General features: G+C 35.7%; 3 protein-coding genes and 1 pseudogene across 3 annotated transcripts; all 4 read right to left on the reverse strand.

Moving 5' to 3' along the window:
- Positions 1-92: 92 nt before the first annotated feature.
- LOC147074437 (heat shock protein 70 B2 pseudogene) lies at positions 93-2,006 on the reverse strand (annotated as a pseudogene).
- Positions 2,007-14,027: 12,021 nt separating this feature from the next.
- Positions 14,028-14,715, reverse strand: LOC147074438 (protein lethal(2)essential for life-like). Its single transcript, XM_085943567.1, has one exon. It carries the CDS (start codon positions 14,652-14,654, stop codon positions 14,115-14,117), a length of 540 nt encoding a protein of 179 aa, XP_085799693.1. The 5' UTR covers positions 14,655-14,715; the 3' UTR covers positions 14,028-14,114.
- Positions 14,716-18,368: 3,653 nt separating this feature from the next.
- LOC147074439 (heat shock protein 70 B2-like) lies at positions 18,369-20,357 on the reverse strand. The gene has a single exon (XM_085943385.1). The coding sequence runs from the start codon at positions 20,355-20,357 to the stop codon at positions 18,444-18,446; it is 1,914 nt and encodes a 637-aa protein (XP_085799511.1). The 3' UTR covers positions 18,369-18,443.
- Positions 20,358-23,774: 3,417 nt separating this feature from the next.
- Positions 23,775-24,245, reverse strand: LOC147074440 (heat shock protein 26-like). The gene has a single exon (XM_085943961.1). The coding sequence runs from the start codon at positions 24,243-24,245 to the stop codon at positions 23,775-23,777; it is 471 nt and encodes a 156-aa protein (XP_085800087.1).
- Positions 24,246-25,602: the final 1,357 nt, after the last annotated feature.

The raw sequence follows: 25,602 nt of genomic DNA on the forward strand, positions 1-25,602 counted from the left end.
AACAAATAATGACGAGATAATAATATATTATTATAGTAAAGAATTATACATAGTAGGAATTGAATGTGCGATAAAAGCAACAGTTAATGATCTTAATCAACTTCTTCAACTGTGGGACCCTGTCTTGTGGAAGGATATCCCTGATTGGCCTGCTGTGAACATCCGGTAGTGTTGGGTTGCTGCTGGTGTAACTTGGTCATGATGGGACTGCAAGCGGACGTAACTTCTTTTAACTTGTGTTGATATTCGTCCACTTCCGCAAGAGAGTTGGAGTCCAGCCACTTGACTGCCTCTTCACAATGACCCAATGTCTTCTTCTTGTCCTCCTCTGACAGCTTGTCTCCTGCTTCTTCGACGGCCTGCTTCACACCGAAGACATAACCTTCCAGTTGATTTCTTGCACCCACTCTCTTCATTTGCTTTTCATCTTCTTCCCGGTATTTATCAGCCTCAGCCAACATGCGGTCAATGTCTTGTTGAGACAGTCGTCCCTTGTCGTTCTTGATGGTTATCTGTTGACTATTTCCAGAGCTCGTCTCTTTGGCGGACACATTGAGAATTCCATTAGCATCCATGTCGAAAGTTACTTCAATCTTAGGGACGCCTCGTGGTGCAGGTGGAATACCAACCAAATCGAAAGTTCCCAGAAGGTTGTTGTCTCTAGTCATTGCTCGTTCACCTTCAAATACTTGCACGCTGACTCCTGGCTGGTTATCTGAGTATGTTGAGAATGTTTGAGTCTGTTTGCAAGGGATTCTGGCGTTCCTTTCAATGATTTTGGTCATAACACCTCCTGCAGTCTCGATACCGAGGGACAAAGGTGTGACGTCCACTAGAAGTACGTCCTGTATCTTAGAATCCTTCTCACCACTTAGGATAGCTGCCTGGACAGCTGCACCAAACGCCACTGCCTCATCAGGATTGATTGAAAGGTTCAGCTTCTTTCCGCAGAAATAATTTTGTAAAAGATTTTGTATTTTTGGAATTCTAGTAGAACCACCGACGAGGACAACCTCGTGGATGGCGCTCTTGTCAAGTTTGGCATCGTTGAGGGCTTTTTCAACCGGTTCCAATGTACCTCGGAAGAGGTCAGCGCACAACTCTTCAAATCGGGCCCTCGTCACTTTGGTGTAGAAATCGATTCCTTCGAACAGTGCGTCAATTTCAATGGTAGCTTCAGTGCTAGATGAAAGAGTTCTTTTGGCACGTTCAGCAGCAGTTCGCAGTCGTCTCAGCGCTCGTGGACTGCTTCGAATGTCTTTCTTCTGCTTTCTCTTGAATTCATCTGCGAGATGGCTCACCAGACGGTTGTCGAAGTCTTCTCCACCGAGATGAGTGTCTCCGGCGGTAGACCGCACCTCGAAGAGGGAGCCTTCATCAATGGTAAGCACGGAAACGTCAAATGTGCCACCTCCCAAATCGAAGATGAGCACATTCTTTTCGCCTTTGAGATTCTTGTCCAATCCGTATGCGAGGGCGGCGGCTGTCGGTTCATTGATGATTCGAAGCACGTTAATTCCGGCAATGGCCGCAGCGTCTTTTGTAGCTTGGCGCTGCGAGTCGTTGAAGTATGCCGGCACTGTCACCACTGCGTCTTTGACACTCACTCCCAGATAAGCTTCTGCGGTCTGCTTCATCTTCCCCAACACCATCGAGCTGATTTCCTCTGGTGCAAATGTCTTCGTCTCTCCCTTGAACTCCGCTTGCAGCTTGGGTTTGCCATTATCTGATACCACTTTGAAGGGCCAGTGTTTCATGTCATCTTGGATCTTGGGGTCGTCAAACTTGCGACCGATTAGTCTTTTGGCGTCGAAAACTGTATTGCTGGGATTCATTGCCACCTGGTTTTTGGCTGCGTCTCCCACCAGCCTCTCGCTATCGGTGAAGGCGACATAACTGGGAGTTGTTCTGTTTCCTTGGTCGTTGGCGATGATCTCCACATTTCCATTCTGCCACACTCCCACACATGAGTATGTTGTTCCCAGATCTATTCCAATTGCAGGCATTTTGACAGCTTTTGATTCCCTTATTTCAGCTGATTATTTTTAAAAAATCTGTTGAATATCGGATTACTATCGGATAACTCACTTAATATTTTCAATTTTAATTAGTAGGTATTAAATATTTTTAACTGATAATCTAGCACTCTGATTTAAATAACGTTCACTGCTTTGAATATTATTCACTTATTTGACGAATACTTCGCTTTGGCAAGAAATAACTTGTCGTTTTTAGGTTCTCTCACTTTGGATTCTGTTTTGAATATGATTACTTGCCGCTATTCCCCTTGCTTAAATAGCTGGCACGCTATTGGCTGACTTCCAGTACGTTCGCGAAACTTCGGGAATCGGCTTCTAGAACGAGGTAGAAATTAATTGCCACTCAAAAATATTTGATCTTTCAATAATATTCTCGAAAACTCTTTACGTCTTGTAAAGAACTATACATACATTTCAAATTAAACTAATTTAATTTTATACATTGATAATTAATTTAATGATCTTTTATTCTTAGTAACTCTAATATTTGACTTATTTATTCTTCAAGTATCCCACCAGAATATATTTATTTTTACATTAGAAACATTTTTCAATTTGCCGGACTCGAATGTCAAAAAATGAAAAATATAAACAAACACCGACGAATGTGAAATTTAATTTGACTAATTTTTCCCTAACTTCATTTACAATTATATATTTATTCTCAAGTGGCTTAATTGGGTAATATAGCCTTCAAAGTACATTGCCTTTGGGGAAAAAACTGACAACAGACAGTCTTGTATAATCTTTTGGGTAGGTGCCTATCCAATGTTTTAAATTCATTGATTTAACACTGGAACAACCTTTTGACCAATATCAAATCGGTTGCCTTTCATATATCAATTACCTTCGGTTTTTCACAGGACTGATTGGGCGGATTATACGATATCTCCGAAAACTATGAAAATGTTTAATTAGGTATTTATCATAATATGACATAAGTAGGTATTTTATTATACTCAACTAGGGTCCCATTATTATTCTTTAATCTGAGGTTCCCATATTTGATGATGATAAAAAGAGGACATATTTCATAATCAGCAGCGACCCCATAGTCCAATGCCGTACGGATCTCACAATACATACAAATAATTTTCTCAACTCTTGAGTGTTTCTCTGATGTATTTTGCCATTGTCATTGAACCCGTGGTATGCTAATGGCTAGACCCCGAATCACATTTACTAACAGACTAAAATATTATAGGTATTGTCAATCGATTTTACAAAATAGGAGCATAAAATGTTCATAGCAGAAAAAGAGGACATATTACGTACTTCCCGGGTCTTTTCAGATGTTACTATATAAAAAATTCTTTATAATTCCTTAGTAAGAAGCCGGCTTGAGAGTGGGTCGATTGTTTGGGCCCCACTTTTGTTGAAATATGACCTTATGGTGGAGCGAGTTCAAAAGAAATTTTTGAGACTCCTTTATTTGAGGTTATATGGATACTATCCGTGGCTTTATCCAACTGACTTTCTCTAAGGTATGCTTAAATGCTAGAAGATATCAATATTCGGCCACATATTTTTTTTGACTTTTACGTGATGTAAATGAGAACTCTGCCATTCTTGGTAGTATTGACTTGTGTGTCCCCGAGGAGCAGAACTAACCTGCCATTGGTGATGCCAATTGGGAGGGCAATAACAATGTTCAACCAAATCGTTTCTGATGTTGATATATTCCATCTACGTGAGAATGAGTATAGGTGGACGTTGTCTTATAAATTCTTAAAATAGAGTCCAATTAGCTCATTCGATGTGCTTCCATGCTTCCATGCTTTATAATTTATATTTTTTGTATCTAATTTTTTTTTTTAATTTTGTACCTTTTACTTTACATTTCATACTGCTTTTGTGATACTGCATAATATATTTATTTCTTCTTTACACTGTTTCTTTGTTTTTAAATGTTATATTGTGAACGTATTAAATTTGTAATTTGTAATGTTCACGGTATATAAAAAAATAAATAAATTTGAATTTGAATATTCGATAAAAGTGAAAAAAGATATCGGACACGGACATTGACCTCAAAAAAGAGGATGTCTTGGAACCTTATACAAAACGTATATCCACTGTGTGATTGACACAGCTATTTAAGATAAGTGAATCAATTACGAATTAATATAATTTTGACTGTATGTAAGTATGTATGTAAGTAGTGACATACAACCTTAGCATTTTAAAATGTAGACTGTACTGCGCTCCTGTACACCTGGTTCACACAATGAATTGGTTGTAATTGATATTGTAACCATATTTTGTTATATATTATAGGATGGATCAGTTTATGTATTATTAAACCTTCACAGAATTTGAACTCAAATTATATCATTCGTACATAAATACCATTCTTAAATAATGCACGGACCTCCACAGGTCCTTTTCATTCTGTACGATGTTTAGTTGTCATTTGTTCAACCTTTTTGACAGTGATGTAGCCGTCTTATTAGAACGGACTATCTACGGAATAAGGGGTGAGTGGTGTGGCGTTTACGTACTCCTTGATGGGTGCCAAAGCTGCCAAGGAAATATTTCTACATCAATTATTATACAAATAAATAAAAATGAAAATAAGAAAAACAAATATTTCTAAATGTAGCGGGTAAGAGTTGGAGTTTTATCATTTCTTTTTGAATGTGTTCGCAGCCCTGGATTTTCGGTTGCAGAAATTTCTCAAGTATTCTAGAATCGGCTCAGTATTCCAGAATGTCACACATACTTACCTATTCTAGAATGTTTTCCTTTACCTACTCCATGGTTTCCCAAACTATGGATCGCGACCCACCAGTGGGTCGCGAGCGAATATTGAGTAGGCCCTCGCCACTGTATACATGAATTTAAAAAAAAAGGAAGTGATAAATTTGATATTTCATTCAGCTATTTAGAATTCCTAAAAGTTTGATTCTTTGCTTTGGATTTGTAACCCATTTCAAGACGACTTACCAACTAGTATGTCAACAAAAGCAAGTGAAGAACTCATTGATTTATCAGAAGATACGTCACCGAAAAATAGTTTCGATTGTAAAAAGTTAACGAAATTCTGGCTCTCAGTTGCTGATAATTATCCTTGTCTGCTCGATGAAGCTATGAAACTCCTCCTCCTCTTTACTACCTACCTCATATCTATGTGAGGTCGGATTTTCGGCTATGGTTAACATTAAAACTAAATACTGAAATAAATTGGATATATCAAACTCACTGCGATTAAAAGTAACTAAAGTTGAAGTTGATGCTAAAAGTGTAATGAAGAAAAATAAGAAACAAATATATCCTTCCCATTGAAATAACTTTGTAAAAAAACCTTGCAGGTGTAGGTATTTAAGTAATATTTTTTTTTTATTTAAGTTGTGTTTCTTATTTCAACAGTCTTTCATTCATATTGGTGACACATATAAAACATATTTCTTTTACTTAATTTAGAACAAATAAGACAGCATTAAGTAGTTCCACGACTCGCCACTAGGGAATCTGAGCATTACCAATATGTATGCCCTCTTTTCTCTAAGACAGCTAAGAGGTGGGTCCCAAGATTGGAAATTTTTGTTAGATGGATCGGAGCCCAGTCAACTTTGGGAACCACTGACCTACTCTATAATGTTATCTAGCATCTATTCTATAATGTTCTCCAGTATTGTAGAACATAGTTTCTTAACCGGTGGTCCACGAAGATTTTTGGGTGGGCCACAAAAATTTTCTGCAGTTCAAAAATAGTTACCTAGAAACCCAACATTTGAAGTGGGGTTGTATTATATTTCGACAATAGTTTCAAAAATAGTGTAAATATAAATATTTACTATTTTATTCCAATGTTGACGGTCCGCAAAACATTTTTTGATTTTTTTGTGGTCCGCAGATGTAAAAAGGTTATGAAACATTGTTCTAGAACATTGCTTTTCAATTTTCTTCATGTTACAAAAAATACAATCCTCCACCCTGTGGAAGCCCTTAGTATGATCTTATTAGGATAGGACAGGGGTCGGCAGTTTGTCAAGTGAGAAGAGTTTTTGATGGCTTTACTATATCTGGCAAATAGGTACTTACCTACTTATTTTTAATTGAATACATGATTGTAAATTTTCATCCGTTATTCTGCTTCTACGTTTATTTTTTATTTGGTTCATATATGAGAATGTTTGTTGTGAGAATACCAAAAGTTAGTTTTTTTAACGCGTCATAAGTTTCAGGCAAACTATTCCATGTATCAAATATTATTGTTTCTATTTTAGGCAGTTGTTTTATAACTGTCCACTTGTGCTGAGAAATCAAATTGGATTTCTCTCTTTCGAGTTATTCCAAGCGGCTGGACACATCTGTTCTTGCTCCACAGTTCCTTGCTTTAAATCTATTAACTGCATCTGGATTGAACTAGCATCTGTGTCGAACGGTGTCAAGTTTAGTTCATTGACATTTATTTTGAGAGGACGTACGATAAAAGCTAATGTAGTCTTATTTGTTCTGAACTGTTCTTCATTTTTCTAAATACGCTGCTGAAATAAATTGCATCAAAACAAGTGCTTTTTTCGTCACTATACTGAAGTAATTCACCTCTCTCTATATTATTATTGTTGGGATAATGGATCGTTTAGAGGATGTTAAATTATGAACATGGTTTTCTTCATATGATTAACTTTATTATTATCATCATGAATAATAATATACAGAGTAAAAGATTACATTGATTTTGCGACCGTTACAATAGACCTTCGATTATACACTAATGTCACGCCGGACACTCAAGTGAACATTTTACTGTAATTAGTATTAATTAGTATTTAGCATTGACTGACAGCCAGTGCCGTAGTTAAACATATTTATAATATTCTTATATTATTACTTATAATATTTAGTTATGTTATTATATTAGACGGCTATATATATCAACACGCCTCTTAGCCGTTTAATTACTTTTGTACTTGTACATTAGATTAACTTCAGTCTTTGACGATTTTCCAGGAAGCTCGTTTTATCCAATGCTTTGGTAAAGATGTCCGCTATATATATTTTTTGAATCAACTTTTACTATGTCAATCGTCTTGTTTTGGTAATGTTCGTTTACATAATGAAATTGAATTTCAATGTGTTTGGAGTTTTTTGTAAAATTTCCAAACTTTGCAATAGCGACCGCTCCGCTATTGTCCTCGTGAATTTTGATTGGTGTATTTATTTTTAAATCAAAACTTTCGTTACATATATTTCTCACAAATATAACGCATAGTCCGAGTCGACGTAACAATCAATTTTATCGTTCTTTTCGTTTTTGCCATATCTTAATTTTAGATCTTTGGTCTTTAATAAGTATTTTAGAATTCGCATCGCATACTTGTAATGGGTTTTGTCGTAGCAGTTTTGAATTTTCTAACTGATATTTAGAGGCTAATGATTCGATATATTTTGTCTGGCTTAGCTTCATGTTGTTTTGATCTTTATTGTAATCTATATCGATGCCTATATAACTTTTAACCTCATTAAGGTCTTTCATCGTAAATCTTTTCATTAAACTTTTCTTAATTAAGTCAATTTTTAATTTGTCTTTCCCACAGATCAACAGATCGTCTACGAATACCAGGAGATATATTGATTCCTTATTTTCGGTTTTTACATAAAGACAATTATCGTATTCGCTTCTCTTGAAATCTAATTTTTTTACATATTCATCGAATGTTTCGTACCACGCAAGTGGACTTTCTCGCAAACCATATAACGCTTTCTCTAGTTTGCAGACTTTATTTTTTTCTTTTTGATAGCCTTTTGGCTGGTAAATATAAACTTCGCTTTTAACTGGTCCATTGAGAAATGCGGTCTCAACGTCCATCTGGTCAATGAAGAGATTATTCGTTGTGCAATAACTCACAAGAATTTTAAAAGTTAACATTTTTCCCACCGGGGAATAAACGTTTTCCAAGTGTTCACTTTGTTGAAAGCCGCGTACTACTAGACGCGCTTTATATGTATCATCGCTCTTTCTTTTAAATATCCATTTAACATCGATTATTTTCTTATCAGTCGGCTTATCGACTAGACACCATGTTTTGTTTTTATTTAGACAGTTAATTTCTGAATCCATCGCCGCTCGCCAATGGTCAGAGTCTTTTGAGGTTAAAGCTTCCTCATATGTACTTGGCGCATTTGCGTTTATGTAATTAACGTATATACAGTGAGCTATAGGATTTCCGTAACGCTCGACTGTCTTTTTTTCGCGTGCGGATACTCGTCTAGTTTTAACTTTGACCGATTCGCTCGCCTGTTCATTTTCAACAAATACTTCATTATCATTATCATTTTCACGCTCATTTTCACTTTCGCTTAATTCGATCTCCGAGCCCTGCTCATTTAGATCAATGTTTACACGGTTTTGTGATTCGTTACTTCCGTCGAAAGTGTTTTCATTAGTCTGATTTTCTAGGCATATTAGTCTTGTACCTTTTTCGATAACCTGCACATGTCTTGCCTCGATCACCTTATTTTTAACCAAAACTCGGTACCCGAAATGTGCATATCCTACGAGTACTCCGATTTGTGACTTATCGTCCCATTTTTTTCTGTTTATTTCCGGAATTCGGACAAAAACTCTTGAGCCATAAATTTTTAAATGTTTGGCTTTCGGCTTAACCCCGAAAAATATTTCATAAGGCGTTTTATTCTCGCACGTATTTGCGATAGTTCGATTTTTTAAATAGGCAACTGTATTTATTGCCTCGGGCCAATAAATTTTACTTATGCGCGCCTCTTTAATTAAACATCTTGCTATGTCCATTGCTGATCTGTTATAACGTTCAGCGACTCCATTGAGTTCGTGTACGTTTGTCGGACATGGTAAAATTTCGATTCCCTTTTTGTTTGCAAATTCGTATATTTCTCGATTTAAATATTCGGTCCCCTTATCGCATTGCAATCTTTTTATTGATTTCCCGAATTGATTCTCTACAAAGTTAATGTGATTTTTGAGACACTCGGCCGTTTCTGATTTATTTTTTATACAATAAATTTTTGCACATTTGCTGTAATCGTCTATGACAGTCAAAAAGTATTTTTCACCTTTATAGCCCACAATATTGTGCGGACCGTTTAGATCGGTGTGTATTATTTCGTTTATTGCTGTTGTTTTCGCGCGATGATTTTCAAAAGGTAAATTTGCCATTTTACTTTCAATACATGTCGCGCATTTCATTTCTTGTTTTTCAAGATGGTCTGGTAGTCCATCAAGTAACTTATATTTTACTATTTTTTCTAGATATCTAAAGTTTACATGGCCTAACGCTCGATGCCACTTTTCCTTTTTTGTTAATCTCGTTGTATTTGTGAAGGCTTCATTTGGATAATCATTGTATGTACTAATCTTGCTTGAATCTTTAGGAATTTTTACAAAGCTAGTCATGTAGTATAAATCATTTATTTTATTAGCCACTGCTATAAGGTTTCTGGTTTTTTTATCAAAGATTTTGGCGTTTGAATCGCGCGCTACTATTGTGCAATTTTGTGTTATTTTTGAAAAACTTAACAGATTTTTCTTTAAACCTTCTACCAAATAGACGTTTTTTAGTTCTACTAGCTCAACATTATTATGGTTTTTAAAGTAACTTACAATATTTCCCACTTTTGTTGCTCGCAACTTTTTGCCGTCGGGTAGGTTTACGTCGATTGGCTCTTTAAGCTCAACGCAACTTGAATAGAACTTATCGCTTTTCACTAGGTGATCTGTGCACCCGCTATCGAGTAGCCACTTTATTTCACTCTCACTTGTTTCTTCACTGTTTACATTGAGTTTATGATGATTAACTTGAAGAGCCCACGTCTTCAAGTTTTGTTGTGGTTGCTGCTGCTCGATGCCTCTGCCTCGGCTGCCGCCTCGCTGGTATCTTGTGCCTCTGCCTCTCTGATATCCAAATTTCTCGTAATTGTTTTTGTTCGTCGGCTGTTGTGATGTATTGCCGCTGTTTCTGGTGCTGGGCCCATATCCCTGCTGTAGATTGTCGGTTTGATTTGCGAACCAACACTGTTGCTGCTTGTGTCCTTGCTTATTGCATATATAGCACAGGGCTTTTGTTTTTGTTTTTGTATTGAATGTGCTTACATTCGTCTTTTGTGGATTTTCCGTGTTTGTTAGGCTTTTTTCCTTGATTTTCGATTTGACATATTCCATTGTTTGTTTTTCCGCCGGAACTATGTCAATGAAATCACCTATCGCACTATAGCTTAACGGTAGTGCCTTTATTAAATATCTTATTTGCTCTTCTTGTTGAAGAGTACCACCTGCATTTATATATTCATTGCAGGTTTTCTGGAAGTCTAAGAAGAAATCATCGACAGTTGCATAGTTTTTCATTTTAATTTCCTCGATTTTTGACCTGCAGATTATCTGCATCGGCGTTGATTTCGTTGAGTGTATTTCATCTAGTTTTTTCAGCATTGTCAATGTCGTGTCGCAGTTCTTGATAAATTCTAATTGGCTATCTGAAACTGCACTAATTAGAATGGTTTTGGCTTTTAAATCTAGTTTTTTCCATTCCGCATATTTTTCTGTTGTTTCCATTGTTCGGATTGCTGGCGCTTGACACTCGTTGTATTCTAGAATGTTCAGCAATCTGTATTTCCAGCTATTGTAATTCCTTCCTTCGAAGATTGGTATATTTACCTCTGTGATCTTCGTTAGATTTGCCATTTTCGTAATAATAATTTTATTTATTATTTATTTATTTTTCTTTTTTATTGAATTATTTTGCAGCCTTACGCCGCCACTGCGTTTCACTTAACCAAGCGGTCTGTTTTCTGATCCGCTGTGATCGCACTTTTATTATTGTCACCGGGAACCCGCGGTACAATTTACGGAGCACTGGTTTTACGTTTTTAAACCACGTTGCACTAGTTTTATATTTAAACCGCGTTCTGCTACCATGTTGGGATAATGGATCGTTTAGAGGATGTTAAATTATGAACATGGTTTTCTTCATATGATTAACTTTATTATTATCATCATGAATAATAATATACAGAGTAAAAGATTACATTGATTTTGCGACCGTTACAATAGACCTTCGATTATACACTAATGTCACGCCGGACACTCAAGTGAACATTTTACTGTAATTAGTATTAATTAGTATTTAGCATTGACTGACAGCCAGTGCCGTAGTTAAACATATTTATAATATTCTTATATTATTACTTATAATATTTAGTTATGTTATTATATTAGACGGCTATATATATCAACAATTATCTTCGTTGAGAACTTGTAGTTTATTTTCAAAGCACTCTACTCCTTCCAATAATGTATACCTATGCGATGTTTCCTTTCCCTTGCAACAATATATTCAAAGCATTAAGATAAGATGTGAAGTAATGTCGACCATAAAATGTAATTTTTGTAGCCATGTGTCTTCTTCCAATTCCTAATGTTTGATGTTTTTTTCGCGGAGGAACAATTTTATTTCTTCTAAACATGAAGCAAAGCATTTCAGTACATTACCTCTGGAAAGCCAGTGAACCTTATTGTGCAGAAGTAAATCTAGGTACTCGCTATCCATTTCGTCCAAGTGTACCTTAAATTGACGATGATAGAGTGGTTTGGCCAAGATGCTGTTAGTTACTTTGATAACGAAGTTCATTACTGTAACCATTTCTTTGGGAAATGTTTGGGTGCAAAGCGCTTGCTTCTCGATGTGAATATGAGTAGAGTAAAGAGTGGCAGAGAGTATGCCGTATGAGTCTAAGTTTGTTCGGCGGCTCTATCTCATAAACTCATAAGTTATAAGGCTGCTTGAGATAAGGTGAAATTGAAGTTTATGTCTGAAGAGCCGCAAACGTCTATTCAAAGAGCCGCTTATTCCGACCCCTGGGATAGGACATTTAATTCAAATACCTACTGAAATATTTCAACGTTCTCTGGGAAGAGACGAAAATCGTACATTGAGAATCACATTTCTAGAATTTTCTTCACTCTTTAAGAATATCATCAGAATGCTAGAATATTCTCCAGTATTCCAGTAAATTCTGTAGTACATATTCTGGAATATATAAAAAGTAATCTAGTAGACTTGGCAGAGACAGTCAACTATAGACTATAAAAAATTCTATCGTAATATTGAATTCTACCTTGTAAATGCCGTCTCAAAATTATTAATAATCTGGAGTAATTTAAATATTTAAGAAAAGAATTCACTTTTAGGAAAATGGTGCAATCAACCACATTAATAAACTATTTCTTATACGCAACGAATAATTCACAAGATTTGAGAATATAACATTCTTCATATTCAGTATAGATAATTTGAAACCCTCAGTTATATACTTACTAGAAAAAATCTTTTTTTTTTTTAAATACGACGGTCTACGCTTTGAACCTGTAACCACTGGATTCGCACTAATGTGCTTTACTAAATTAAGCTACGGGCGTTCTACTTAATTAAGACATAGTTCTTACATGAAATGATAATTGAATCGTGTTAATGTTGTCTATCAGTTTTTGTGTTTTAAATCAAGGTATCAATTGAGTACCCTATTAGATTACTAATTGACGCCCGGCCACCAGATATTATTTTACCAGTATTATTTTAAATTTCGCATTATGTTTAACTAGTACACTTTTAAATAGTAAGTACATAGCGATATATTTTTCTTTATATTAATTATAAATCTTCATGACTTTTATCCAAATATTACTGTTGCTCTCCAAATATTTTACACTAGTATGTCGAGTGCAGCTCCACTGAACTATTCAACGTATCAGATGATAAGGAAAAGTTGCCCTGCCCTGATGGTGGTCGACCTCCGCTAGGGGATGGCACAATAAGAAGAAATATCAAAGAGAAGGCGTCTTTGTAAATCTATCCTAATTACATCTTACATAGGGGACTGTTTCTCAGTGTCGAATTAATATTATAATATGAGGTTGGGCATTTTCATAAATTCTGAATTAAATAAAAAAATGCTACATTAACACGATGATGTATTTTCGATTGATTTACATCTGAAATGTATATTAATCTATATTCACCATATAATGTGGTCACAATCACACATATGCTTCAATTGGACAATGGATTCTCTCGGTCAACACCTTTTTGCTTTCTGACGTTTTACAAACTAATAATTTTATTATTGTATGTATTAAATTGAAAAACAAAACATTGTAGCTTCAGAAACGAACAAATTATAATGTGAAGACCTTTCTACATTGAAAGGCTTTATCAATTCAAATCCTTGAAATTTCGAGTTGTTTCCCTATAGAACTAGGGTACCTATCAAAATTATAATGTAAGGGGTCCCTCCTAACTAAAATCGCTAACATATACCATAAACATGCATCCCATACAATGTTCTTAAAAAACGAACATTTTTCTTAGTGTTGCTGTCTGAAGTTTTCTGCAAATGATACCTTGGTTCTTTAGTTGAAATGTGTCGCTAAATTTCAAAACCCGCTATAACACTTTTTCATTATTTTGAGAAAATCAATAAAAACTATATGAACTAAAAAGGTTTTTGAATATTACAGTAGTGTTATAGCAGGAATTTTAATTTAGCGACACAAATGTAGTAATTGAGGCATACTGGTATATATTATGTCCTTTTTGATGTGATGATGTGACAATCTGTCACTTTTAGTTTGCATGAAAAAAGGCAATAGAGATGTGTGTGATCAATATGTTATATTTAATCAATTTTAATTGGTTATTATAAATAAGTGTAATTAATTAATAACACTGAATTTTATGACTGGGTATTGTAACTATTATTCAAAAAGTTGAGTAATAAAAGTAAAGCTTATTGAAAATCAATATGTGCGAATAGCATTACCAATCATTATTCTAAAAACAATTGCAATATTATGTACTTAAATGTGTAAGAAATCTGTGTTTTGATTATTTTGTAGGCCATATTGTATGTAAAATAAAACAAATTTATGTAATATTAAATTGTATTTATTTATTATATAAATATTAAACATGTATAACACAAACAATTAAATTATAGGGCTTAATTAAGAAATAAACATGTAGTGAAACAGAGATTCAGTCTTAGACAAGAAAAATAATACGTATTCTTAAATAGGAAAGATTCAATGTCAAGTATAGATTATGCAGTCCCATTAGTGATTGGTGTTTTCAACTCCCCCGTCGCTGTAATAGGAACTGTTCTTTCACCGCCAACTTGAAGTGGAACTCGGCGAGGTGCAGTGATTGTCAACACTCCGTCAGAAGATAGACTGGAGACCACGTCTTCAGATTTATGGTCATCGGGTAGTGCATATTTCCTTACAAAGTGTCTCAAAACATATCCATGTTCATCTTCCTTGTCTTCATGTTTTGCTTCAACGACTATCTGCTTTCCAACCGTCTTCACACTGATTTCTTCCGGGTTGAAATGCTGTACATCTAACGATACTTCAAACTGGTCTTTGTCCACTGCTTTCTTAAATTCAGGATCTTGTTGGGAAGCAGGCTGTGCCAAGGTCTTATGTAGATTCATTTTCTTCTTATTACAATTATGTGAATGTCTTACGACTCTTGGGCATCCATTGATAGCTGCTATTAAAAATTCAGCAGGATCCATTCCCAAGCCAAAATGTTGATCAAACATTGGTTGATGGTTAAACTTAAGTGGAATGAAAGCCATTGTAGTTTTTCGATTAAATTTTTGTTTGAATAATTATTTTTGGAACACTAGAGATGTTTCTCAGTTTGTATCAAAATTGATTCTGCCAGTGAAATGTATTTACGGCGCTTATATAGTGCAACGCCATCTATCGTACAACATATATAGTAAAGCTCTAGAATATTCGCGAATTTTCTAGATGTGAATCACTGACATCTGTCTAAGAATAGTTTAGACTTTTCTAGAAGGCGTATTCAAAATAATTATACTTGGTACGTAACTGTGCTAGATTGTTCTGGAAATTATCCACTGCAGCAGTATAATTTAATGACTTTCTATTTTTAATAATAATTGATGAAAACTGTTTATATATTATATGCTTACATATTATTAAATTGTTTTAGTAGATAGCTAGTCCTTTAGACTTACTATAACTAATATAAATACTAATCTATGCAATTACAAAATGTCCCTAATTATTTACATCCACTATTGATTATTATTATTTTGTAGTAATGCCAAAAAACTAATAAAATTATCGAATTTGCATCAGAAGTATGTATTTTGAATTTTTCAAAAACTATATTATTCTTTATTCAGCATAATATTAAATATTATTAGCTTTATTACTATATTTAAAGCCACAAATAAAATATTAGTCACTCATAGATTATACCGTACGTTATGTCGCCTGGGTCGATCCACTGCTGGATGAAGGTTTCCCTTAGCTCCTTTCACTTTTCTCAGTCCCTAGTTCTTCGCTACCACATACATCCACCGAACTGTATGAGTTTGTCAATCCGGCAGGTTTTAGAGTCGTTTAAGAATATACCAACAATTAATTTCAAGATATTTATTTTAAAATCAAATTAAATCAGATGGAAGAATAATCATATTGTAACTAATTATCTACTAATTGCCAAGTTTCCGTAGTTTTTTTCTGTAGGTATGTAAATAATATTTTTTACTAGTGTTCTAGCTTGCAAAAATTGTTTTAATCATTTTTCCATATTGTAACGATTCTATAACTGTCACCTGTATGCAGAACCCATTAAATGCCGGGAGGCATATAAAGACGTGTATTTCAGTTAGAATTTCAACATGTTTCCAAGAGATAGCAGTGTGTGTACAATATATTAAATTATTTAAAACAATTGACCGGGGCGGGGCTAGTATAATGACTGTAAAGTACAGCGTGTATAGGTACACGGTCTTTTTCTATAGCCAGCCTGTGCGCACGGAATTGTAGAACATGTAAATGCATTTGTGGCATATAATGTTACATAATATAATTTACATGTTACAGATATTATCTGGCTAAGGAGTTTAGAGAATGTCAAGCGTATAGCAATGGCGAAGGGTGGAGATAGGTTGTGAAGATCTGACATAAATAGTGCACACTAAACTTTGTCAGTCGTACTTATTTGTTGTCATTGAACTAGGAATACAAATTGCTGATAGTGCTGGTTTAACTTAACTGCCTACCTCTACTTTTCGCCACTGTCGGATCCAGCGCTCGAAATGGAATAGTTTACGAACCGGAGCGCTCGACAGTAAGTTTTCTGAAGATATTTAACTAGTTATCAAATAGTATGTGTATTTCATAAAAATAAGTTTTTTGGATTTTCTATTATATGACCTATCTAGCTCAGACGGTCAAATTATTTTTTCCACGAGACGGAGCGATAATTTTATCGATTTCACGAACAGGAACGGCGCTCCGGTCCATTTCGAGCCATGGTCGGATCCCTTATTATTTTTATTATCAGCAAGACACCCGCAGCCATGATATAATAGTAAGTTTATAGTTTTTATCGAATGCTGGATGCATATTTTGAATAATATGTTGTTTTTTTGATTTCAACGTCGTTACAGGCTTAAAAAAAGCTTTCACATATTTTCATCAAAGAATCTTTTGAATTTCATGGCATATCTAAAAATGCTAATCGTTTTTCATCATGAAGTTTTTCCACGACAAAAAATGGCGGCTGCAATATTTTGTTTCTTTTTCTGTAAAATGCAGCATTTTTAGTCTGTCTATTCGATTTATACATATTTTGTGTCATTTACCCCCTTTGGACCTTAATAATATGTGTCACCCAGATAGGGGTTGAAAGATCTTCAAATAATATTAGTCTATGGATTCCGCTAACCAAAAAAATAATGGGAGTCTCTGGTAGAGTACAAAATAATATGAAACATAAATCAATGCAACCAAATTAATTATTATAAAGGAAATATAGTATTATGTGTGTTATTCATACTATGTACGGTATTGATTTATTTAGGGCATGGTTTCCCAAACTATGGGTCGCGACAATATTGAGTGGGCCCTCGCCACTGTATACATGAATTCAAAAAAATAGGAAGTGATAAATTTGATATTTCATTCAGCTATTTATAATTCCTAAAAATTGATATAAACTTAAATTACGGTTTATGAAAAAGCTTATGTTGTGGAAAAGTTGTATTGAGAATGGCAAGTATGATTGTTTTGAAACACTTGAAACCTTTATTATTGAAAACCAAGTGCAGCCTAAGATGAACGTACTGTCTGAAATTTCCAGTCATTAACCACCACAATAACTTTGACGACTATTTTGGGGAAGAGATGAAAAAGTTTGATTCGTTGCGTTGGATTTGTAACCCATTTCAAGACGACTTACCAACTAGTATGTCAACAAAAGCAAGTGAAGAACTCATTGATTTATCAGAAGATACGTCACTGAAAAATAGTTTCAATCGTAAACAGTTAACGAAATTCTGGCTCTCAGTTGCTGATAATTATCCTTGCCTATTCGATGAAGCTATGAAAGTCCTCCTCCTCTTTACTGCTTCATATCTATGTGAGGTCGGATTTTCGGCTATGGTTAACATTAAAACTAAATACCGAAAAAAATTGGATATATCAAACTCACTGCAATTAAAAGTAACTAAAGTTGAAGTTGATGCTAAAACTGTAATGAAGAAAAATAATAAGCAAATACATCCTTCCCATTGAAATAACTTTGTAAAAAAACCTTGCAGGTGTAGGTATTTAAGTAATAATTTTTTTTTTATTTAAGCTGTGTTTCTTATTTCAACAGTCTTTCATTCATATTGGTAACACTTATAAAAAATATTTTTTTTATTTCAATTAGAACAAATAAGACAGCATTAAGTAGTTCCACGACTCGCCACTAGGGAATCTGAGCATTACCAATATTTATGTCCTCTTTTCTCTAAGACAGCAAAGAGGTGGGTCCCAAGATTGGAAATTTTTGTTAGATGGGTCAGAGCCCAGTCAACTTTGGGAACCACTGATCTAGGGTATTGATACTTTGAATATACGGTTAGGTTTTCAAGAATATTTCAAAGACAATCACTGATGTTTACGTCGGTACAAGATCCGTCTGAGAAATTGATCAAAAAATTACCTCCTTCAAAATTACTTTCTCCAAAATTAAGTATGTAAGCAATGAGCATTGAACACTTCCTATTTCTATGATAAACATTGTATGAAGATATTTTTTGTACCCATGTATTTTAATTATATTGTGAAATATTATGTTTCTGTAATGCATAGCGGAAAAAAAAAATCAAAGACAATTTTCGAAACTTAAAGTTATATATTTACGAAATAAATAATACCTATTACAATGAAGCACAAAATTACATCTATCTTTAAAAATATAAATTATACAAACGATTATTTACAAGAAACAGTCTTTTTTACTTAACAAATAATGACGAGATAATAATATATTATTATAGTAAAGAAATATACATAGTAGGAATTGAATTTACGATAAATGCAACAATTAAATGATTTTAATCAACTTCTTCAACTGTGGGTCCCTGTCTTGATGAAGGATATCCCTGATTGGCCTGCTGTGAACATCCAGTAGGGTCGGGTTGCTGCTGGTGTAACTTGGTCATGATGGGACTGCAAGCGGACGTAACTTCTTTTAACTTGTGTTCATATTCGTCCACTTCCGCAAGGGAGTTGGAGTCCAGCCACTTGACTGCCTCTTCACAATTACCCAATGTCTTCTTCTTGTCCTCCTCTGACAGCTTGTCTCCTGCTTCTTCGACAGCCTGCTTCACACCGAAGACATAACCTTCCAGTTGATTTCTTGCACCTACTCTCTTCATTTGCTTTTCATCTTCTTCCCGGTATTTGTCAGCCTCGGCCAACATGCGGTCAATGTCTTGTTGAGACAGTCGTCCCTTGTCGTTCTTGATGGTTATCTGTTGACTCTTTCCAGAGCTCGTCTCTTTGGCGGACACATTGAGAATACCATTAGCATCCATGTCGAAAGTTACTTCAATCTTAGGGACGCCTCGTGGTGCAGGTGGAATACCAGCCAAATCGAAAGTTCCCAGAAGGTTGTTGTCTCTAGTCATTGCTCGTTCACCTTCAAACACTTGCACACTGACTCCAGGCTGGTTGTCGGCATAGGTTGAGAATGTTTGCGTTTGTTTGCAAGGGATCCTGGCGTTCCTTTCAATGATTTTGGTCATAACACCTCCTGCAGTCTCGATACCGAGGGACAAAGGTGTGACGTCCACTAGAAGTACGTCCTGTATCTTAGAATCCTTCTCTCCACTTAGGATGGCTGCCTGGACTGCTGCACCATATGCCACGGCCTCGTCAGGGTTAATTGAAAGGTTCAACTTCTTTCCGCAGAAATAATTTTGTAAAAGATTTTGTATCTTTGGAATTCTAGTGGAACCACCGACGAGGACAACCTCGTGAATGGCACTCTTGTCAAATTTGGCATCGTTGAGGGCTTTTTCAACCGGCTCCAATGTACCACGGAAGAGGTCAGCGCACAACTCTTCAAATCGAGCCCTCGTTACTTTGGTGTAGAAATCGATTCCTTCGAACAGTGCGTCGATTTCAATAGTAGCTTCAGTGCTGGATGAAAGGGTTCTCTTAGCACGTTCAGCAGCAGTCCGCAGTCGTCTCAGCGCTCGTGGATTGCTTCGAATGTCTTTCTTCTGCTTTCTCTTGAATTCATCTGCGAGATGGCTCACCAGACGGTTGTCGAAGTCTTCTCCACCAAGATGAGTGTCTCCGGCGGTAGACCGCACCTCGAAGAGGGAGCCTTCATCAATGGTAAGCACGGAAACATCAAATGTGCCACCTCCCAAATCGAAGATGAGCACATTCTTCTCGCCTTTGAGGTTTTTGTCCAATCCGTATGCGAGGGCGGCGGCTGTCGGTTCATTGATGATTCGAAACACGTTAATTCCGGCAATGGCCGCAGCGTCTTTTGTAGCTTGACGCTGCGAGTCGTTGAAGTATGCCGGCACTGTCACCACTGCGTCTTTCACACTCACTCCCAGATACGCTTCTGCGGTCTGCTTCATCTTCCCCAACACCATCGAGCTGATTTCCTCTGGTGCAAATGTCTTCGTCTCTCCCTTGAACTCCGCTTGCAGTTTTGGTTTGCCATTATCTGATACCACTTTGAAGGGCCAGTGTTTCATGTCATCTTGGATCTTGGGGTCGTCGAACTTGCGACCGATTAGTCTTTTGGCGTCGAAAACTGTATTGCTGGGATTCATTGCCACCTGGTTTTTGGCTGCATCTCCCACCAGCCTCTCGCTATCGGTGAAGGCGACATAGCTGGGAGTTGTTCTGTTTCCTTGGTCGTTGGCGATGATCTCCACATTTCCATTCTGCCACACTCCCACACATGAGTATGTTGTTCCCAGATCTATTCCAATTGCAGGCATTTTGACAGCTTTTGATGTTATTTATTTTTTAAATAAACAGTGATGATACTGATGATAGATACAAAATATATTAATTTTTACTTTTAATGTCTTAACGTCTCTTACAATTGTTTTTATTGTGAATTTTAATGTATATAGACTGATAATAACTTTGGTTTATTCGCGTGTAGCTCACGATTATTTTCACTTTGAATTCCGTTTCAAGTATGAATGCTTTTGCCGCGATGTTTGGCGTTTATATAGTCGGGATGCTATTGGTCGATTACCAGCATGTTCGCGAAGCTTCTAGAAAACTTTTCTCGAAGCATCGACGCGTATATTTCCACACTAGAAAATAATGGGCCATTCATGAACTCTCTGGAATCACAAAGTACGATAAGAAATTAGTAAATAACATTACATTACAATTTTTACAAATAATGACAATATTTTCTGCTCTCAATTTTATTAGATTGATACATCATTTTCCCGCATTTTAGATGTTTTATGAACAGGATGGATCACATAAATTAATAGGTAAGTACCTAAATATTTGGGTATTCACACGAAATAATATCGCGTAGGTATAAAAAATTGTTATTAGGTATATTATTATAATATACGTGTTGAATATTATATAGGTATTATTTTGCAGGTGTAATCAAATAAATTCATCTAGCTAGGTACCTACCTACAGTCCTACAATCTTATGTAAAGAACTGTCAAAAATGGAACTACGAACTACTACTATATGGACGCCATTTTGAAAACGTCATTCGTGTCATGTCAGATTCTGTCCAGTTGCGAGTCGTGATTACCTAGTTTTCGACTGTGTTCCTACCATTATTTAGATAAGTTTGTAGGTCTGTACATACTTAATTGCAGAAAAATAGTTTGGATGGTCCATTTTGAAAAATAACTCAGTACCTACATATTATTAAGAACTTATAATGATTTTTTTTATCAATTTTTAAGGCGTAGGAAGGGGGTAGGGTTGAGAAAATCGAGCAGTCGCCACTGATTATCAATGATTACCATATTAGCCACTCCACTCCGCCTATTACTCATAGCTTCTCGTCGTCTCAACTGTGGAATACAGCATGTTTAGAGATGTATATAATATATATCTCTATATAATATATTCCCCATACCCAGACACTCCAGTTTACCTGTGTAACTAAGGGTATTCACCCCACCAAGTTATTGCAAACATACGATAATGATAGTCCACGAGTGGTTATCGTATGCGCGTGGCTTAACGGCCATAATTATTGGGTTCATCAGTGTCCATTTGTATCTTCCGCTCCGCCTTATCTTTTAGACATGCCGTGTGGGAATATTGAAGTAAACATTGGATGCCCCAGATAGTTCCCAGAGATTCTCAAATCTCTTTCTAGGGGACCCGCGAAATATTTCAGAATTCGGAAAAATTATTTGATATACTTACTTGGGCGAGGATATAGATAGGCCGTTAAGATTCGACATAGAAATAGTGTATGACTTTGTCAACCATATTTATTTGCTTTCATCGAACAAAGGATACAATTTGCAGATGGTGCTGGTTGGTTTAAATAAAATTAAACCCTCCATAACATTTGTTTTTCATTGGCTCCACAATCCGACGGGAATCTCAGCTGCCTCATGAAGATGGTTCTTCACATAATTATATAATAATGTATGTACGTCACTTGCTCAACCTATTAGGTACATGCTCTTGTTTCAAACATACATGTGATTTTTTTAGCCAAAAACCTGTGATTTTTCTAGACCTGGGATTCGAATCCGAGATCCTCCACTTTATAAGCCGACACATTATCACTCGGCCATCGCCCTCTCTCTATGAATTCACAAATTTGTTATATGTAACTAATAAAGTGTAATAATAAACAATTATTTTGTGTCGATTTCGATTGCACATTTTATTTGGTCAATCAGATTGTATCTTGAAAATTGACTGACAGTAAAGTTGTCTCCGTTAAAAAACTACACATCTTATAAGTGATCTATTATTTTGTATACCTACCTACTATTTCTTCAGATTTAAGGAGCGGACGATATAATTGCATCTATTCTATCATAGGGGCATTGGCGCGTAGTGGTGAAGAGTGGAGGTAGGCTGTTAGGACGGAGGTAGGATCCGACATAAATAGTGCTTACTAAACTTTGTGTGATAAACATCTACTCTGTGGAGGCCATATGATCCTATTAGAATCGGAAATGGTCGAAATAAAAAAACTTTGTCAGTCAAACGTATTTATTTTCATTGAATTATGACTACAATGTGGAGATAGTATTTGCAGTTTTTTTTTAATTCAATTAAACCCTGCCTAATCCGAGCCTTAGTAGATAACTAGATAATAGTTAAACAATATTCTTTTAGAAAAATATTTTTTATCAATTTATTATGGTTTGGCTTAGGCAGGGCATAATTAATTGAAAAAAAAATAACCAACACCATCTGTAATAATATGTATTCTTACTTCAACGAAAACAATTAATAGTATGACTGAAAAAATGTGCACTAGTTTGTCGGATCGCATATAGCATATCTAAACTATTATGATTTCGTTTAGGCAAGGTTTAATTGAATTTTAAAAACTTACCAGCACCATCTGCAAATTGTATTCTTAGTTCAATGAAAACAAATAAGTGTGACTGACAAAGTTTAGTGTGAACTATTTATGTCGAATCTTAACAGCCTACCTCCACCCCTTGGCACTGCCTAGTGACGTAGGACCCGATGCATTGACTGATTTTGAGCCCCCTACGATAAATACCCCCTACGATACGCCAGTCGCTGATGACACGCTCAACGGTTACCGCCGTTATGCCTCCGATTTAATAAAAACTAGGAGAAACTGTACAAATATACCGCCGTGTATTGTGAAAATATGTAAAAATAATTATGTGAAGAAGAAAAAGAGCCTATGGGACTAATTTACATTCTCCTCCTTGCCCCCCCAATATTAAATTCTGGGTGCGCCACTGTCCAGCATAACAGAGAATTGGTTCATTAAGTTAGTGCACTTGATTAGAACATAATATTATATATTGATAGACAAAATGAACATGTGTTTCAAATTAAAAATTTCTTTATTTTGACATTAGTGAATATTATAAATTATAAATTCAAGACGATCACCATACATACGGTTAAAACAAGAGATTAGCATTATAATTCATGCCCTGCGCCATATTGATAGGAAAGGACTATGTAGTTAATTTCAAACACATTTTATATTTACAATATAATATTTTAGTTTATTAAATCAATTTTTTAAACTAACATCAACATTTTTTCAACATAGACAAATAAATGTTTCACTTTCACACTTTAAAATTTAACCTAGATACCTAAGTATTCAGTCAACATGAACTAACAACTAAATACAGGAACTTAACAAGATTATTATTATTATTAGCTTCTCCGGGTGCCTTTTAATTCTCAGGGACATTTTTGAGAATATTCTGCTCATCCATCACAATTGGTACATCTCTTTCCTGGTTGCCAAGAGTTGGTTTGTTCGGAGCTGAAATAGTCAGGACACCGTCTGATGATAGACTGGATACAACATCTTCAGCCAGATGTCCATCAGGAAGATTGAAAGTCCTTACAAAATGTCTCGAAATAAATCCATCTTCTTGCGTTTTTTCTTCGTGCTTTCCTTCGACAACAATACTATTATCAATTGTTTTTACGCTGATCTCCTGCGGCTTGAAATGTTTGACGTTCATTTCTACAGAAAATGGCTTGTTGGATTTTAATTCTCTGTTTGCGTTTTCGATTAAATTGTTGTTTTCTTCATTGGATGGTTCTTTCCATTCGATGTGCATAGTAGGGCGCACCATGAAAGACGAATTATTCATAATGGCGTCCATTTGTTTCATCATTCTCAAATTTTCCTCCATCCAGTTAGATGGTCTCATTGCACGGAAAACCACAGGGAACAACGACATCTTCGAAATGTGATAAATAAAATATATCCTCCGAGTATACGATCTCAACGTTGATTTATCCTCTCGAGCAAAGCTTCTGATTTTGAATGGCATACGATTGCGCGCCTAGCTTTTATAAATACGTTCAAAATCAGCTTTGCGCATGACAGCTATGTTTACGTCGAGCTTTTTCTACTATGCTCGCGAAAGTTCTCGTTGTTTATTATATTATTGTAGTAGGTACAACACAATATATTATTTCGCAATGTTGTTGCTGTGTGTTAGAAATATTACTAAACAAATATTTGTCAACAGAGTTGTAATCTGTCGACAGAGCTGCGTACCTAACTAAATACCTACAATAAATAAAATTGTTTTCATAATAATATTATATTGAAGAAAAGCCATAGAGTAAAGGCTTTTGTCATGGACAGTGTAGCCAAAATAGCGTTTTTCTTGCAAGATCCAGCATTTTCGAATAGGCGTCTATAGCTTGCAAAATTCGCATCTGGCGTATGGCGTTAAATCCGTCGTTTTTTGACACCGCAAACAACTTAAAATTTCTCATAATAAAGCTATAAATATTGCGGGTCCGTACCCCCTAGAAACGGAAAAAATATAAATTATTTAGACAATTTAAATGTTATTTGTCAGTATTCAGTCTTCTGAACGGATTAACCCCACTCGCCTGATCATCGTTCCTACGACATGGACGCCTGTGACCACTGAAAGACCCGTGGAAATCATAAATAGGTGTAATGCATCCAATTTTTGCTTTAATATTCGAGAAATGCAAAACAGTGCGGATGATACAAACGGACACGTATGATCCAAATAATTATTATGACCATCGACCCTCGCGCATTCGATAATCACTTGTGGATGCGACAGCGTAGGTGAATACCCTCATTTGTGCCTGCAGGCTTGGTGTTTATCACTAGACTAAAAGTGAGGAGTGTCTGGGTATGGGTAATGCACTTGTCAAAATACGCTATTCCGCCGTCAAAGCGTCGAGAAACTGTGGTTAGTAGGCGGAGTAAACATGAAAGTCAGCGGCACCTGGTGGATTTTTCAACCCCACCCCCTCTCGCCGCCTTAAAAATCATTGATAATATATTATGGATGTTCATTTCATAATGGACCCTCCCGCACCTGTTAATATATAATGTTAATTCATTTCTTGACATACGCATACCAACAATATTCTTTTAGTTTACCTATGGTTAATTCCACATACACAGATCTACAAACTTATCTTAAGAATGGATGGGGGAGCCACTGTCGAAAACTACCCAACCAAAACTCGAGAATCTGACATTCGAATGACGTT

The sequence above is a fragment of the Rhyacophila brunnea genome, unplaced genomic scaffold, assembly GCF_057557595.1.
Source record: "Rhyacophila brunnea isolate RB1 unplaced genomic scaffold, BYU_Rbru_1.0 scaffold_16, whole genome shotgun sequence".
Lineage (NCBI taxonomy): Eukaryota > Metazoa > Arthropoda > Insecta > Trichoptera > Rhyacophilidae > Rhyacophila > Rhyacophila brunnea.

Bases quoted from the DNA above. Each gene is read 5' to 3' on its own strand.
- LOC147074439 (XM_085943385.1), bottom strand. From the start codon at position 20,357: ATGCCTGCAATTGGAATAGATCTGGGAACAACATACTCATGTGTGGGA.
- LOC147074438 (XM_085943567.1), bottom strand. From the start codon at position 14,654: ATGGCTTTCATTCCACTTAAGTTTAACCATCAACCAATGTTTGATCAA.
- LOC147074440 (XM_085943961.1), bottom strand. From the start codon at position 24,245: ATGGAGGAAAATTTGAGAATGATGAAACAAATGGACGCCATTATGAAT.